Source organism: Passer domesticus, chromosome 3 (assembly GCF_036417665.1).
Source record: "Passer domesticus isolate bPasDom1 chromosome 3, bPasDom1.hap1, whole genome shotgun sequence".
NCBI classification, from domain to species: Eukaryota; Metazoa; Chordata; class Aves; order Passeriformes; family Passeridae; genus Passer; species Passer domesticus.
The window spans coordinates 114,897,932-114,915,027 of NC_087476.1; the positions used below are offsets into that span (position 1 = coordinate 114,897,932).

The 17,096-nt window shown below is 46.4% G+C and overlaps 1 protein-coding gene and 1 long non-coding RNA gene across 2 annotated transcripts in view; one reads left to right on the forward strand and one right to left on the reverse strand.

Moving 5' to 3' along the window:
- The window catches only part of LOC135297599 (EH domain-containing protein 3), a 30,009-nt gene extending 19,442 nt beyond the window's left edge, over positions 1-10,567 (forward strand). The window contains exons 4-6 of the mRNA XM_064415330.1: positions 5,714-6,126; positions 7,059-7,223; positions 8,545-10,567. Of these exons, the coding sequence (XP_064271400.1) occupies positions 5,714-6,126; positions 7,059-7,223; positions 8,545-9,072 (1,106 nt within the window). The 3' untranslated portion in view covers positions 9,073-10,567. The remainder of the gene's footprint in view (positions 1-5,713; positions 6,127-7,058; positions 7,224-8,544) is intronic.
- LOC135297600 (uncharacterized) overlaps positions 1-17,096 on the reverse strand; it is a 34,617-nt gene that overhangs the window by 13,507 nt on the left and 4,014 nt on the right. The window lies entirely within an intron of this gene.

A 17,096-nucleotide genomic window follows, 5' to 3' on the forward strand; every position in this document is an offset into this window, starting at 1 on the left:
CTCTTTATATTCATTCCCTTGGGAGGCAGCTGCTTCCAGAGAGGAGTATGGCAGTTCTTTACAAAGGTGTTTTAGGATGAGCTGCAGTGAGGTGTATCCAGTACCCATCCCTTGCTTTTCATCGTCCCTTCTGTCCTCTCCTTGCTGGCACCCCCAGCTCCTCACCCTGAGAGAAACTTGCTCAAATCACTGTTCTGCCACCCAGTCCCAGCTGTGTCCTCTCTGATACTCTTACTCAGCACTCTTCTCTCTCTAGGACACCATAGCTGCCACCCAACCCAGCTTCCCACTCACTTTGTGTGTCCTCAAAGGGATGTGTAACTTCCCCCTCCCTCCCCTCATCTTCTTCTTCTGACCATCGTGTGACCTTCCTTCTCCTTCACTCACAGCCATCTGTCACATTTGGGTAGCACCTGCCCCTCCTGGCACATTCTCCCCTCCAGTGGGGGCTGCCTGCTTGTTTTGCAGTGACATAAGTCCTCTTCCCTGGACTCTGAAGGGCTTTCAGGGAGGACATTGCTGTGACCAGTTAGACCGAGCCTTAAAGTTCTCTTACTCAATTACAAAAATTTAAGTCATAAGCTCCCTGGAATCAGCATTCATTTAATTTCATCTCCCCAGAGCTGTTCCCTCTCTAGGCAGTCAGTGTTTAGAGTGTCATCTTGGGATGTTGTTCTCAGACAATCAGAGCCAGTCTCCCACTTGACAAATAGGGACACTGTCATAAAACTCTGCCTTAAAGAGTGGCACAATCTGGGAAATGTTTCATCTCTAGATAACACCAGCTTTAGAAAGATGAGAAGGAAGCTCCCAGCGACTAAAATTCAGCAGGAAAGAAGTAAATTGCTAAAAGCAGCAGCACAGTTTACAGCAGTAACAACAGCAAGCTGTGAAATATCAGCTGCAGAGCAGCAGCTTTGGGGTTTTCAGCACTTCTTGATCTCACTGTTTCCATTCAACCCCACCCGACCTCCAGTACCACAGGACCTGTGGCTATGGTTCCACAAGGCAGGAAATCACTAGTATATGCTACCAGTAAAAAAATAGCACAAACTAAACAAACCTAAACCAACAACCAGTGTAGCTACATGGTGAGAAATGCTGAACCAGTGCATGCCCACTCCTTGCTGGTTCAAATTAGCTTTAGAATCTTATAGCCAGGCAGATTTTGTGCTGGGTCAGGTATCATCCATCTCCTCACAGTCAGCATAAAGACTGTATCATGCCTGATCTGACTTGACAGAATGTAATTGCATAATCCTGTCAGATCTTGGTGTAATGCGTGGTGCCAGGTATTCCAGTACTGCACAGACAAGAATTCATTAGGCCAGCCTGCCTTATGGAGTCTAGGTGGCTGCAAGAAGATCATTTTCTCTGCAGGCTGAACCCACTGACAGTCCTGCTGACTTGTCAGCTTTGTGTTAAGTCTGTTGAGTCCTTTTCATGCTGTCAGAAGGAAGCCTGTCCCATGAAAAAAACATCTGATGGAATAAAATTGTTATCGTGTTCATCTTGTCCTCCTACTACTGTATGATTTGGATTCATTTTCTCTTCACGTTCACCTTATCTGGAGGTTGTGAAAGAAGCTGCATCAGTGCTGTTAGAGAATGTTTAAATATGCAGCATATTTTTCAACAGGGATGCAAGCACAACAGACAGGAATTACTGAACAGCAAATTCTTCCCTTTGCAGTTCTGTCTGCACATCCCTGTAGTAATGATTTTGCATTAATGCAGCTTTGGCAAGCAGATGGCTTCCCAGCCACCCTGTAAGTTCACAATAAAGCCATGCTGAGTTCCCTGGACAGCATCACCCACCCCTGAAACACTGCCAAAGCTGAGACAGTGCCTGCCTGCTTTGTGAGAGCCTTAGCAACACCCTACAACACAGGGAGGTGCAGGGAGACAATGCATGTGCAGTGGAATGAGCAAGGAACACCAGCAAAACTCCTAATTTGACTGCAGATGAAGATCAGTTCTTGGTCAAGCTCACACAGTAATAAACTGCCAAAAGAAAGAGGCAGGCCCAGTGCATCTGTGAAATGAGAAAGGGGCAGGAGGGAAGAAACCAAAGTGCAGCTAATGCTTAAGTTCAGTTACAGAATGAGCCTCATGTTTTCAGGTTTTGAACACCTCCAGCTCTGGCTAGAGCCAGGCAAAATGCCCTGAGTTCTCTGTGGCATTGAAGAGCCCTCCAAAAATGAAAGCTCCAAACTACATGTTAAACTATTAATCTAAGACCTTCTTTTTAAACACCTTTATTAATAGCTTGCCCGTACCCATTAACACAGTCATCCTGCTATCCAAATGCTTTGGTTACAATCTATTATACACTAAAAGCAAGACTACAAAGTCAACCCCATGAACCACATCTGTAGCAATTTTCTAAGCACTGTGTGTAAAAACAGCACCCCAGTCAGTGGCTCTGAGTAGATAGTTGTAAACAGAGCTCTGTCCCAAGCCATGCTGTTTGTTAAGGAACTTTACAGCACTCGGGATAATTTTCCCTCTTTCCCTCTATAGTGTTCCATCAGTTAAGAGCAGAATACCTACACTTACACCTCGTTTTTCCTGCCAAGTGCCCCCTTTCAGAGGAATGCAGCACTGCACACCCCAGACTTGTTTCTTGCTCAGCTGGGCACCAACAGGAGAGGTTCCCCAGAGCAAGTGGGACATCCAAGGGGAGGGTGTGGGTTGGGCTTTTGTCCCAGCATGGGATGTAAACGAGTCCATGGTGATGTTTCAGAGCAGACAGCACCAAGTGTTACTCTCCAGGGCTTTGTTCTCCCTTTAATGGAGATATGCAGGACAGCTGTCAGGAGAATAATCTCTGAGCCAGCAAAGAAGTTAGGAAAGAAAGTCTGCTAATCAATCTGGACATTTAATGAAGTCCACAGGGACATCCAGGACTCATTGTATGTTACTGCAGCAGCTGGGAATACACAAAGGGTCTGAGCAGATATTAATTTCCTTTTCTTGCTGGGTAGAGCAACATTTATTTTTGTTAATAGGAAAGAGAGGCTCAGTACCTGAGAGATAAAAAAAAGATACCTAAAAGATACCTTTTAAGTGCTACTGTGGATACAGGCTTGATACAGGATAAAAAACATGAGATAATTCTGGACAAACCTTGAGACCCAGGCTAAGGTCAGTCTTCCAAGTCCTCTGTTAATATTAAAACTGCAATTACACATATTTTTCTATACCTCCCTTCTTTTAAATAGTCAGTTCCCACTTTTACTAAATCCCTGCAAGGTGGACTGAGTGTCAGGTGGAGACACTTTCCCTAAGTCATCCCAGCCCCTATTAACACAACAGAAAGTGTAACAGTGACTGTTCTCTACTGCCAGAGGGAAACCATCCACATGATCAGTGACAGAACATCACTGTAGCATTACAAGCTAGCCTAGAGAGCATGACTGTTTTCCAGCTGATTCTCCCAAGAAAAAAACTGGACCAAGTAGCTATGGTACAATTCAAACATGTGGCAGCTTGACAAGAAAACATCCCAGTCCATGAGATTTTACAAGGTTAAATGCACAAACATCTCCAAATAAAGTCACCCTGACTCACTGCTTCCATGATGAAAAAACAAGCTGTGTAGCTCTGCATATGAAGAATAAACTGTCCTGCCATGCCAGATGACTTCCAGCCCTGGCAGAAGTGAATATAAAGTCTGTATATCCTCTGTTTAGCAAAGTTTGAGGGGGCATGGGAGGTCCCTGTCTGCACACCCTTTGATCAGCTTGCAGAGGGACAGCTGACAGCCTGAACCCAGGCCGAGTGAAGTGAGATATCAGCATCGACTTTGTCCTGCTGCCACTGCCCCCAGCACAGGTTAGGAAGGAGTCAGCACGCTGATCTTTGCACCATAGAGCAGTGGAGCAGAGCTCCCTGCAGCCAGAACAGCTGAGGTTAAAAAGCTGAGGTTAGCACCTAAGGTTAAAAAAGGCTGTTAACATCTGAAAGCAAGCAGGATCAAGTTTATTTCAGTTTAAAAAAAAACTGACTTGTGACTGTGTTTGAGGTCAGACACACGGACTGAGCAAGATATGCAGCTGTCAGTATAATATATTGAATGTTCAGCAGGTCTTTATCAAAGCTAATACTGATTCTAAATTCTGAATTCTCTAAAGTGCTCAGTATCAAACTGAGCAAAGAGCCAGGGCCCAGCAGTGCTTGCTCTTGTGAGAGGAGACACTCGTGTCCTAGTGAGCAGGACACTGGTGGGACAGACATCTGTCTTTCATTGGGGATTTCTGTAGATCCCATGGAAGAGAGCAGGGCAAAGTGTCCACATCCAAGAACACACCTCACACACCCACACCCTGTCACCCCCTTTTCCTGTAAGGAGCAAACTGTAATTGACCAAAGCAGAGCACTGCCCAGTAATAAGACTTAGAAGTTGTATAAAAGTTCTCAGTGGCAAAAAGTTATTACCAGTTTATCCAGCTGAAGAGAAAGTTCACACAGGCTTTACTCCTGACATGAGAGCCAGGATTTCACCCCAGTTTGCTTAGTCATATGGAAAAAAAGGCCAGCATGAAAAAGCAAGATCAGAGCTCAGCTATCCTCCCTTCTGTAGTTCCAGTCTGATGATTGGGATGCACTGGATGCCCTCTAGGTTTTAGAGGGGACAGAAGGAAAAAGAGGAAGAAAAATAAAGGGGAGCAGAAGGAAAAAGCACCAAACTAATTATCATGTATTTATTCATGAAAGCCAAGATTAAAATACTATATTAAAGGATTTGAATGCAAATAGCATTTGCTCTGTCCTGATTTCCCCTAACAAAGTGCAGCACTCTGGTGACTCAGATAACCCCAAATGATGCAGAGCATAGGAGAGCCTGACAGAGCAGGGGGAGAGAACCAACCAGTCTCTCACCAAGACTTTAAAGCATGACAAAAAACCACCGCAGAGCTAGGAAAAAATGTAATTGTGTTGCTGTCATTACTATTGTTTTAGGGACTTCTCCACACACTATTTATCATACCCTGTACTGCTTAGAGGTGGACCCAGTCTGACACTGAATCCATTATGTTTACTCCTGAGGCATGTGAAATTTGAAGCCACTGTTCCTGGCCTGTGCCTGCCCCTGGTGTTCCCAGCAGTGCTGCCTGCTGAGCGTCAGGCTCTCGGCTAAGTGAACACAAATCACTTGGCTTTGTGCACATGCAGCAGGTATGACAGGATGGTTACTCTGCTAGGGAAGGTTATTTGCATGCTGGGTTTTGAATTGGATGGGAAAAGTTGGTCTTGCACAACAAGACCTGAATTTATTAAGCAGTGGAGATAGGCATCTCAAACCAGTCTGGGTACAAGTATTGCAGTGACCCAGCTTTCTGTGTAGGCTATGCTGATGGCCAGTCATTCACAAATTAGACCTCTCTTGTTGCCACATACAAGACTTCTGCAGTGTTTGAATACAGCAGGTGCTCCTCGATGTGCATTTGAATGAAGATCTGGAGCACGAGTTGAAGACTTCTTTGGGTTATCTCTTAATGTGGAGAGGACAAGACCTGTCCTTAACTGTGTGCTGTGACATTTCCACGTGAAGGACAGTGCCTCATCTCCTTATCAAGCTGCCTGCTCTACTGGGAAAGCCACTTCCTTGCAAGCTTACCCTCAGTTAGGTGCAGATACAGTTTGAGTACAGCAGGGAGGCTCTCAGCTGCCATGTTTGCTGCATCTCTGCTCTTCCTCCCCCCTTGCAGGTTATGACTTTGCTGCTGTACTGGAGTGGTTCGCAGAGCGGGTTGATCGCATCATTCTCCTCTTTGATGCTCACAAGCTGGACATCTCTGATGAATTCTCCGAGGTCATCAAGGCCCTGAAGAACCACGAGGACAAGATGAGAGTTGTTCTCAACAAGGCCGACCAGATAGAGACTCAGCAGCTGATGCGGGTGTACGGTGCCCTCATGTGGTCCCTGGGAAAGATCGTCAACACTCCCGAGGTCATCAGGGTCTACATCGGCTCCTTCTGGTCCCATCCCCTGCTCATCCCCGACAACCGCAAGCTGTTTGAGGCAGAGGAGCAGGACCTGTTCAGGGACATCCAGAGCCTGCCCCGCAATGCAGCCCTGAGGAAGCTCAACGACCTCATCAAGCGAGCACGCCTGGCCAAGGTGGGTGGTGGCACAGAAGCCCCAAGCATTCGGTTTGGGCTGTCTGCAGCATGCAGCTGATGGAGAAGTGGTTTTGGCCAGTTCAGCTTGCAGAGCTGGTGGATCCTACTCTTTTTCCATCCCATTTAACTCAGGCCCAGCATTGAGCCTATGCCAATATGGGAAGAAAACCAGTCCTTTGTTTGGTGTGTCAGTCATGGCAGGCAAGAGTGAGGAGGGTAACTACAGATCAAAGCAGGTAGCACTTGAAGGGATCTGGAAAGCAGTTGCTCCGTGGTAGCAACTTGAGAATTAGGAAGCTCGTAGAGCTCATCTTTCTTTGCAAAGAGAGATACCTGACTAAGATGGATGCACAGGAGGTGGAAACTCACACAGACGAGAAACAAGCCTGTAGTATCCCTCAGTATTTGAAATAAACTGAAACAAGCCCCTAAAATACAGGAAAAAACCCCTATCAATTGAGAAAAGAGATCAAAAGATCCCTCAAAAGCTTTCAGTGCAGGGGTCTTCATTTCAAGAAAAAATGCTTGGTTCACTATTAAAAAAAAAAAGCTACAATGTTGCATAAGTTAAGGACTGGTATTCATACTAAAACAGTGAACCTGTATGTTTAGACTGGGAAGGGACTGTTCCCTTGAAGGCCATGCCCAGTGGAAGAAAAAAAAAAAAACACCACTCCCTCCAGAAGGTGCATATGGATGTCACTATATGCTCTGTTGTTTTTGCCTTGTCTCAGCACAGACAGAGCACACAGCTGAGCATTTAGCACTGGAATAACAACCCATAGGTCCAGGCAAGCTGAGGAGCTGAGCTTGCTTTTCGGGGTGGGACAAGATGGAGGCAAGTCCTAGGCACAGATATTCTGCTAAGAAGAATTTTCTGATGTGCTATTTAACATTTGCTTTCATTCCATATAATTTAATTCCCTGCAGGTCCATGCCTACATCATCAGTTCCCTAAAGAAGGAAATGCCCTCAATGTTTGGGAAGGACAATAAGAAGAAGGAGCTTGTTAACAACTTGGGAGATATTTATGCCCGGATTGAACGGGAGCATCAGATCTCACCAGGAGACTTCCCTAATCTGAGAAAGATGCAGGTAAGCAGTGGCAAACATCCAAGGAAAGAGCATTAGAGTAACTGCAGGGAATACAGCAGAGCCATGCAGACATTGATTGTTGCCACCTGTGGGAAAAGCCTGCTGTAATGTTGAAATGTGCCTTAAAATATGTGCAGGCTATATTTGGGCATGAGCACTTCTTACACATAGAGCTCATGTGAATCATTACAGTTTCACATTCATTTCTCATATCTTTGCCTGAATAGCACTTTCCAGCAGATGATTTATTCTGTTTTTCTTTATTTTTAATTCCAGGTTCCATTTGCAGATTTTTCAGGCCTAAGCAATTTATAATAAAAGGAAAGCTGTGTCCTGAAAAGGCTGCATATGCCACATTCCTCAGTACTATATTTGTCTTCCACTTCACTCTTTGTTTCTAGAGGGAGAGAAAGGAAGGTGTAAAAACTTAAAGCCCCTTTTCTGTTTTAAGCAGAGAATCAAGGCTTTTTGTTCTGCAGACCAGAGACCTGGCCCAGTGTTCACACAAGTCAAAAACTTCAAAGGACCTTGGATCAGAGCCTTGTATTGTACATTCAAGCAGTGCTGGACACTGCTGCATTGCTGTGTGGCTTCAGTCCAAGCAAAAACCTGTTCTGAGTTCCAGCTTTTGAAGTTGCTAATAGTTACCTATGGAAAACAGCATTTGCCTATTCTTTAAAAGATATGCTCCCTAAATTGTTGAGAATGAGAACTATGGGGTGTAGCCAATAGATCTCCTTCACTGCTTGATAAAATGTGTGTTAAAAAAAACCCTGTATGAATCCAGTTGGAGTGAATAGTGTGGATTTAATGAGTAGAGGGTGAAAGATAAAGCTGTAGTTCTTTGCAGGCCCTACTCAAAGCCCTTTTGCTTGGCTGTGAAATTACAGAATCTGAGCCATGCTGCAAAGAACATGCTCACCACCTCTTAGATGTCTTGATGGCATCTGAAAGATGCACTGCATGGTGATGAGTACAATGGTCTTCTGCCAGGTGGCCTGTCCTCCCCAGAGTGCAGAAGGGGGAGGGAGTGAAGAACACTGGCTAGAGGAACTAGCAAGAGCACACAACCAGTTTGCCTTGAACTGTTTGGTCATTTTCTGTAGGACTTAGGAGGGGATTAAAGTAAGAGCCAGGCCAGCCAGGGAGACCCCATCCCATGTTGAAAGCAGGGCTGTCAGAGGCAGGAATGCCAAGCTCCCCCTCCTCTGCAGCAGCAGGGTTCTGTGAGCCGAGCAGCACGCAGCCATCCCACTGCACACCATTGCTCCACCACACACGGCCGTGTCGCTCACCTCTTGCTGTGTTGTCCCGTTTTAAGGATCAGTTGCAAGCCCAGGATTTTAGCAAGTTCCAGCCTCTGAAGAGCAAGCTGCTGGAGACCGTGGAGGACATGCTGGCCAACGACATCGCCCAGCTCATGGTGCTGGTGCGCCAGGAAGAGTCCCAGCGGCCAACCCAGATGGTGAAGGGAGGAGCCTTCGAGGGCACCTTGCACGGCCCCTTCGGGCACGGCTACGGAGAAGGCGCCGGAGAAGGGATCGATGACGCCGAGTGGGTGGTGGCCAGGGACAAGCCCATGTATGATGAGATCTTCTACACGCTCTCGCCTGTCGACGGCAAAATAACTGGTGCCAACGCCAAGAAGGAGATGGTAAGGTCTAAGCTGCCCAACACCGTGCTGGGCAAGATCTGGAAACTGGCTGACATCGACAAAGATGGCATGCTGGATGATGAGGAGTTTGCCTTGGCGAATCATCTCATTAAAGTCAAGTTGGAGGGTCATGAGCTGCCAAATGAGCTCCCTTCCCATCTCCTCCCTCCATCCAAGAGGAAAATAACAGAGTGAAAGGAAGGTTACAGGGGAGAGGGAAAGGGAAGGGGAAAATAAAAGATCTAGAAAAACATGTTTACTTAAATTATACCTTTAGATGTGAGATCACGTTTGGATTTGTACCTACTTTGCTGTATGAAGAACAAAATCTAAAGCAGAACAAAAAAGTCCAATCCTTCATGATATGCAATTAACTCTTCCAGTGTACTGTCCCTGCTTTCTAATGTGTAGTCTGTAAATATGAAGGTAAAGAAAGGATGTTGCAAACTAGGAGACTCTGTTAAGCGAGAGTAGAAGAAAACCTGAACAGGACTGCATTTTTGGAGAGTGGAATGGGCACTTATAGAAATCTGCTAACTGCCAGTATCACTCCTGAGCTTTGGCTGCACCTTCTGCCTTTTAATGGGTCTTGCAAAATTCAGGAGACTAAGAGAAACCACAAGGTCTTCAAGCTATTGGCCAAAATAAAGAGCATTTCCTAATGAACATAAGCCCACACTAAAATACTAGATACTAAACCCCAGAGTTAAGAACTTTAGGAACCTTGATTCACCGTTAAGATGCGAGTTTTACAAACGTTCCCTGTCCTTAAAGAAAAATACATCAATAAAATCTGAAAGAGCTCTGAACTGGGCAGCTGGAGTTCCTCGTTGTTCACTGTGGGACAGGCACTCAGAGTTCCCAATCATCACTACCTCCCATTCAGTCCCCAGGGGAGATTTGTTCTGCAGGCCCAGCCAAGAGAACCACACTCCAAGGGAAGCAGAGGGAGGGGGCCCTAGAGGTGGACATCAGGGGGGTTGGAAGGGAGGAGCACAGCTTCCAGGTTCCCCCAGCATTTCACAGCCAGTGGGTAGTGTTTGCTCTTTGAACAGTGGTGGTGTCTGTGATTCCTGTGAAGTGACGTGTTTGCTCTCATCGTGCACAGTGAAAGCCACGAGGCCCCATTCTCAGTGTACAGATACAAACCCCACACTGTCAGGGGGATCCATCACAGGGGCAGAACACAGGGGCATTGGGCAGAGCTTGCTCTGCTCTGTGCCTCCACAAACCTAGCCAAGATGTCAGCCTTCACACACTCTCCTCACCACGCAATTACACTTGATCCCCTCCAGAACTTCTACCCTGAGCCAAGAGACCTTCCCCATTTCTTTCATGCTCTAAGAAATTTTTATTTTCAAGACCCGATTTTAGCAGAAATCCCTCAATTTCCTATGTCATGGCCTAAACACACACGTGCGTGCACACTCTTCTGGTTTTTGTTGTTGCTTTGGAGCAGCGTGTTGTTCCAATCCTGTTGTCACTTTATATAAGCTGAGCTCCTACTGTGATGAAAAAACCAAGATAAGTATAACTTATTTTATATCTCTTGTGTTCATATTATATAGAGAAATATATTCTGTGTATGTAGGATGTGCTTATTGCAGTACATTTATCACTTGTCTTAAAAATTAATGCATTAACCTTTTTTGTACCCTGGTCCTAAGACATTATTAAAAAAGAAAGGCCAGATCTGTCTACTTCTTTGTACAGCAAAATTAAATGCAACTGAAAAAAAAAAAAAAGCTTATTTGTAAGTGCAACAAAGGGAGGAGATGATGCTTGTGCACATTCCCAAAGGTGCACGTACAGATCAGCCCAGCTGGACTTGGGTGTGCACTGCTGAATGACTGGTTGACACCTGTGACATCTTTCTCTCTTGGCAGTCTAATCACACCTCCATACTTGGCAAAGCAAGAGGAATTGTACCCCTGATTCACATTGTTCAATATAGCAGAGAGGTAACCACCACATTTCAGCAGAAAAAAGAATATATTGAAAGAGTTCCTTCCTGCCAGTCACAGATGAGAATGGTGTGAATTTATCAAGATCTGAAACGGATGCAAAAAAACTCAGTCTTAAATCTGACTAATTCTATTTCTGTCTTTATTCTTTCTTTTCTGTAGATGTTCACGACAGTGATAGCTGTCCCCAGAGTGGGACAGTGAGAGGCATGGAGTAACAGGGAGAGCAGGTAGGATAGTCCTGGGGAAGCATTGCAGAGAGGGTATGAGCTGTAGTAGTTGGCAGAGTTTCCATTTTGCATCTGTACAGGATGAGAGAGGGATGAGAGGAAATCATAGGGTGGAGAGCAAAAGCAATAAATGCAAATTGAGGGAAAAGCCAGCAAACTGTGTCATTCCAGTTCAGCTACCCAGTAACCCCCAGTTTAACTGTCCTCACAGGACACATCTGCTCAGGCTGTCCAGGTATTCCTGAGGAATTTGCATCCATTGGACTCCAGCTGAGGCTGAGCAGAGCACTGTGAATCAACCCTGCCTCTGTGTGGACACGACTGTCTGATGGCCACTCACACAGCACATTGCTTGTGCCAGTCATGTCATGTTGAAATTTAACTCCTTAAAAAGCAGAACATTACTGGTTCTCTCAAAGGGGATGGGAGAAGGTGAGGTCTTTGCAGTCTTTTCTTCCCTGTATGCTCCAGCAAGGTGCTCAGGTAGGCAAAAATTCATTGTGACAGCAATCAAACAGCTTTTAGGGCGCATTTGTGCCTGCTAGTTTGTGCATACAATTCACAAGCCACGCCACTTGCCTGCTGTAGGTGGTAGGTTGGTTATCAGTGCCTGACTGCAGCTGTGCTTAGCCCAATCTCAAAGCAGGGCTCACTGTTACACAGGAAACATTCCCTGTGTTGCTGGCAGCTACCCCCACACCATGGCTGGGGTATGCCAGCACATTCCACAGCTCCTGCCTGCTCATACACTGCTCCTCTCGTCCCTGAGCCAGCCTCTGCAGGATGTTCCTGCAGGATTCACCCGGAGGGGCCAGCAAGGCAGCAGCACAGGGAGCTCTGCCCATAAAGGAGTGCGTGAGGCGCCGCCGGGAGGGTTTGATTTCAACACCCTCAGGAACCATTTGGCACCATCAGAGCGCAGCTTCCCCACTCGTGGTGGGGAGAGAGGAAAAAACACCAGCACTGCCCTGCCAAACACAGCGTTACTTCATAGCATTGCACCGGGGTCCCTGCTACAGAGGGAACGGGACAGCTGAGAGAGGCTGTGTGCCCAGAGAGGCTGGTTATGAACAGTCCTCTTCAGTCAGATAACCTCATGCAGCACATTTCACTTTTGCTAGGCTCTTCAGGAAATTTAAAACAACAAGCAAACGAAATCCCACCAAAACACCAAAGACCCACGTCAAACCTTAAACACCCTGTTCTCTATATAGGAATACATGGGATCCTGTATCTCCACTATGGCCATAAGAAGCTGCATATATTTCTCCACCCCTTCCCAGATAACAGCTGCAAATGCACACAATCCTTTTTTTTTCTTTTTCCCTTCAGAGTTAGGACTCCCTGGGCAATCCCAGCCACCTGTATTGTTTCCCACATCTGTGGAAGGATGTGATTTCCCAAGCCCACCAGGACTCCAGGCACTGCACGCAGGCCCCCAGCCAGTGCATGTTCCTGCCAGTTCACAGAGCCACGCTCCAGAGGCAGTTATCTGTGTCCAGCAGTGCTTCCTTTTTCCAAGAGCACTTCTCAATTACCGACAAGATTTCCCCAGGAGGTTACACAGGGGAACCGATTCATTTGCTGTCTGTGGGTGGGGGATTTTATCATGTGAACATACCACTAGCACTCACTTCTCTGATCCTCTCATGTCCTTCTCTACCCATCCTCACACAGAAGAGCTTTCACAAGGTCAGAAGAACAAAAAGGTCTTTTTTTTTACCCCTCTAAGTAGGAACTGCATTTGGTCTTCTCTCTGGGAAGGATCTAGAGCAGAAACATCTGTACTTACATGCTTTATGGGCTAATATATGAGTTTTTTGAAAATGAAATTCTCTCTACTGTGGAACATGACAGGCAGATTAGATCAACAGTGCTATACAACCATTTATTTGAAGGGAAGGATAATAATTACACTAAGTTCCTTGAATAAGGTTTCACAGGAGGTGAGTAGCTTAGCAAAAGGCAATTACTTCTGGGAGCTGGAATTTAGCCAACATGCTGAAGTTCAGAGGGATTTTTAACCAAACAGAAAAGGTTAGAATCAGTTTTTCCATCACCTTAAGTTCCAACACAAACTTTACACAACAATGAAATTTAGATTTAAGTCTGGAAACTGTTCTTTTAAGTTGCTCCCCTTATTATGCCTTAATGCTTTGTCCATATGACAGCAGCCTTTAGTTAGTGAGCAAAAGTTATGGGTTGTTTGACCTTGCAGAAAGGGACAGTGTTCCTACAAGCACAGCTGGAACTGCAGACAAGCTCCTCTAGATCACTGCAGATCATGCTACACCTCTTACGTCATTGAGAGTTTCCACCTCTGCTATTGTTTATCTCATATTTATTTTATTATAGAGGGAAGCTGTGGCTCCACAGGCTTTGGTAAATCAGGGGACACAATAGATTATTTAAGCCCTTCCTAGATGCAGAAGTCCTCAAGTCCTTCCAAGCCTGGCACATGGGTAGGAACACTCATAGAGAACAGCAATGAATTACTCCAGAGGAGCAGCTTGACTGGTAACATTCAAGTTATTTTTGTGGAGTTTTCATAACACAGCATACCATCTATTATTTTCTGCTCTTTCCCTTTCCTTCCTCGTGCTTATGAGCCTTTCCCTCCTCTTCCTAGTCTGCCCAAGGGTGGGGGAAAAACAAGGCTTAGTTTGGAATCTCAACATGCCACGAAGTTCAAGGCTAGTGCAGGCAAGTCAATGGCTGCAAAGCTTTTCCAGCTCCTCTAGGCACTGCTGATAGAGTAACAAATCCAGTATTTAAAGCAGGCCCTTGAAACAATTCCTGGGTGCCTGCAGGGAGAGAAATCCCTGCTGAGTACAGCACACGTCCTCCACGGCACTGAGCCCTCGGCTGTCAAACACTGCACGAGTTGCTAGGTTTGACGTGGGCTCCTCTCCAGCTGCTGACGTGTCCTGCAGCCAGAGAGGCCTCACTAATGCCTGCAGAAGATGTGAACGTGGGAGATATTTATAGATTAAATCACCCTACTCGCCCCGGGCCATTGCGCAAAGCAAGGGCGTGCGCGCGGAATTCCTCTCCTTACGCGCACAAGCTCCCTGCAAGCAAGTGCCAGCGCTCTCGGAACAGCTTTCACCCACCACCCCACACATTTATTAGCAAGAGAAGGCTCACAGAAGCTCCTTATAAGGTGATGGCAGCACAGAGGCCAGGGGGAGGCACAGCTCCCAGGAGAGCTCTCTGGCCATTTTCTGACCTCCTTCAAACATCAGTTTTCAAAGCAGTTTTCACTTCCACTAAAGACAGTAGAAAGGTATCAAAATGAAGAGTTTGCTGCCTGTCTGCCTACCACACTTAAGCCATTCACGACAGACTAGAAGGGATTCCCTGATCCTACCATCTTTAAAGCTTCCACAGCACAGGCATCTCCAGTTGTATCAGAACTGCAGCGTAGCTGCGGTCCAAGCTGGCAGCTCGCAGTTAAGTTTTCAGAAGCAGAATTGTTCCCCAGTTAGAATTTCAATATCCAGTCCCTCAGTAAAGAGTTCCTTCATCTGTCCAGTTGGGAATTTCAATTCTTCAGCTTAAGCTTCCATACCAATTAACCAGCACACTTCAATCCAGTTCTAGCATGGAAAAAACCCTTGGTAAACTAGAGAACTTGCACCATTTGTCACCAAGGGAGATTCGTTCTCTAATTAATATCGTCTTTGATGACTCATCATGCCAAAGGAATAAAAACAGACCAATAATCATTTTCTCTGCCAAGAAATGCAGCTTGCAAACTAAACTATAAAAAGAACTGGTGGCATTTTTCCCAGGTCCCACCAGCAGCCACCAACACAAGATAGCAAAGTACACCTAAAGCCACCTTCCTTCTCAGATGAGCAAGGCTTCACTCTTCCTCCTGAAATTAAGCAGCCTTGGAAAGGGAAAGAAGGTGATCTACTGGTTGCCATTTAATGCTAGTCTAGAGCTTTATAGGCTGCTCAGGGGGAATAGAAAATCAAGTGACTGGGGAGAACAATCAGGAAATAAGAACATCTGCCCAGAGATGTCTTGCATCTCTGCAAGGAGCAGAGGTATGGCAGCAATACTTTCCTTTAAGCTCTGCTGATTCAATTGCTCCAGCCCTTTCCCTGCAGTATTTTCCCAGCCTCTGTTCCCCGTATTGGTGAGGACAGAGGACTCTGCCAAGCTTCAAGCACAGCACTGCAGCAGAAGAGCACAGAAAACAGACCAAATGCTGCCTATGAAATGGCAAAGCTTATGCTTGAACAGCTTTTTCCTCCCCCTCCATCCTCTACACAGCTGAGTCAAACCCCAGAAGCACAACATCACCTCAGGCTTGGTAGTATTTCAGTACAGACCCAGGGACAGAGTTTCCTATCTCTCTTGAGAACCTGGAAGGAGCAGTTTTGGGCTTTGGTTGTGGCTTTTCTCAGACATTCTTGTTCTCAAGGCCACTCTCTGTCCTTCCTTTCCCACATGGGGTTTGGGGAAGTACAAATTGTCATCCAAACTGCACTGTGGGATGGGGGAAGAAAAGTGCTTATGATGACATCCCAAAAGCCTTGCTACATAGGCAAGAGTGTTGTCGCTTGTTCTCTGGGAAAAGCCTGTTCATGCAAGGTCCCAGCAAGAGGTGACTTCCCAGCATAGCCTTCAACAGAAGCTGACAAAGGCACAAAGAGGGTGCCAAGGGTTGAGAGGTGGGACTGGAAAACATGGGAAACCTGATAGAAGTTGGCCAAGATGCCATGTCTATACAGCCAGGCCAGGCTGGTGCAACTAGAGCTTGTTGAAATCTGGCTGTGCCTCTGTGGAGAGCCTGTCTGACCCTTCTGGAGAAGCTGCTCTCCCACAGCAGGAAACATGGATGTCTCCTTCTCAAGGGAGACAAACACGCCCTCAGAGCATGGATGATAAAGTGCTGATGTGACAAACAGGGACACGATGTCCTTTCCGCCTGCTCCTCTCCCAGCCCTGGAGAGATCACGTAAGGTCACTAATATTCCTAATGATCTGCTTCCGATGGGTCGCCTCACTCATCTCACTCCATTTCACAGAAATAAAGGCGGCCTGGCTGCCTTTCACCACTTCCTTTCAGGAGGACAGAGGGGAACAAAAGCTGGTGCGGTCCCGCCGAGAGCCGCGGGCCATCGTCCCAGCCCGAGAGGCACGCGTCGCTCCAGCCCTTCCCCTGTTCCCAGAGGGAATTTACTCAGCCATGGGAATGTCAGAACTGTGATTTACATGGAAAGGCTGTCAAAGCTGGGACAATACAGGGCTGGTGGGCTCACCTGGGCCACTGGGACACCCCCTGGGAAAAGAGGAAGTTCAGACCATCTTCCTACCTGGCTTCCTACCATCTCCAGAGCTGGTCAGAAGCAGCCCGTTTTCCCCCATCTTGCTAAGGAAATGTCTTTCAAGGACCCCACCACGTTGGTTGGAGGTTTGCAGCTCTGCCACCAAACATGTCAGGGAGCTCACAGCATTAATTATTCTTGAGGCACCTCAAGGCATCAGATGCAACCTCATTGCCTGCTCCAAAGTCCTTCGGTGGAAGGACGAGGGAGGTGAGTACCTCCTGGCCCTGCAAGAAGCTGCTGACTCCAGCAGGAGTGAGCAGCCAAGAGGCTGAGCTTTCCAGAGAGATGGGCTGCTGTTATCAGCTCCCCAGAGATGAGTGTGCAAAATACCTGGCATATCATACTCCTTGGATCACTTGTATTCAATTGTATACCCAAGAGGGAAGGGGCCAGGGGAAAGAGGCTCTTGACTTTTGTCCAGGAAGAGGAGATAAGGTACAAGGAGAGGAAAAGTGATTTTTTACAGCCCCAGCAAATAGCTATTTCCTAATGAAGTGCTAGTGCAAACACTGAATGTAGTCCAACGAGTAAGAAAGGCCACTGGTTACTGGGTTTCAGAGAAATGTTTTCCAATGCCCTATTATAAAGATAAGTGCATATTAAAGGAGAAAAATGGGTTCACACACCACTGTAGTCAGGGTGCTGTACTTTTTTTGTATCAACAATGCTTGGCCAAAGAC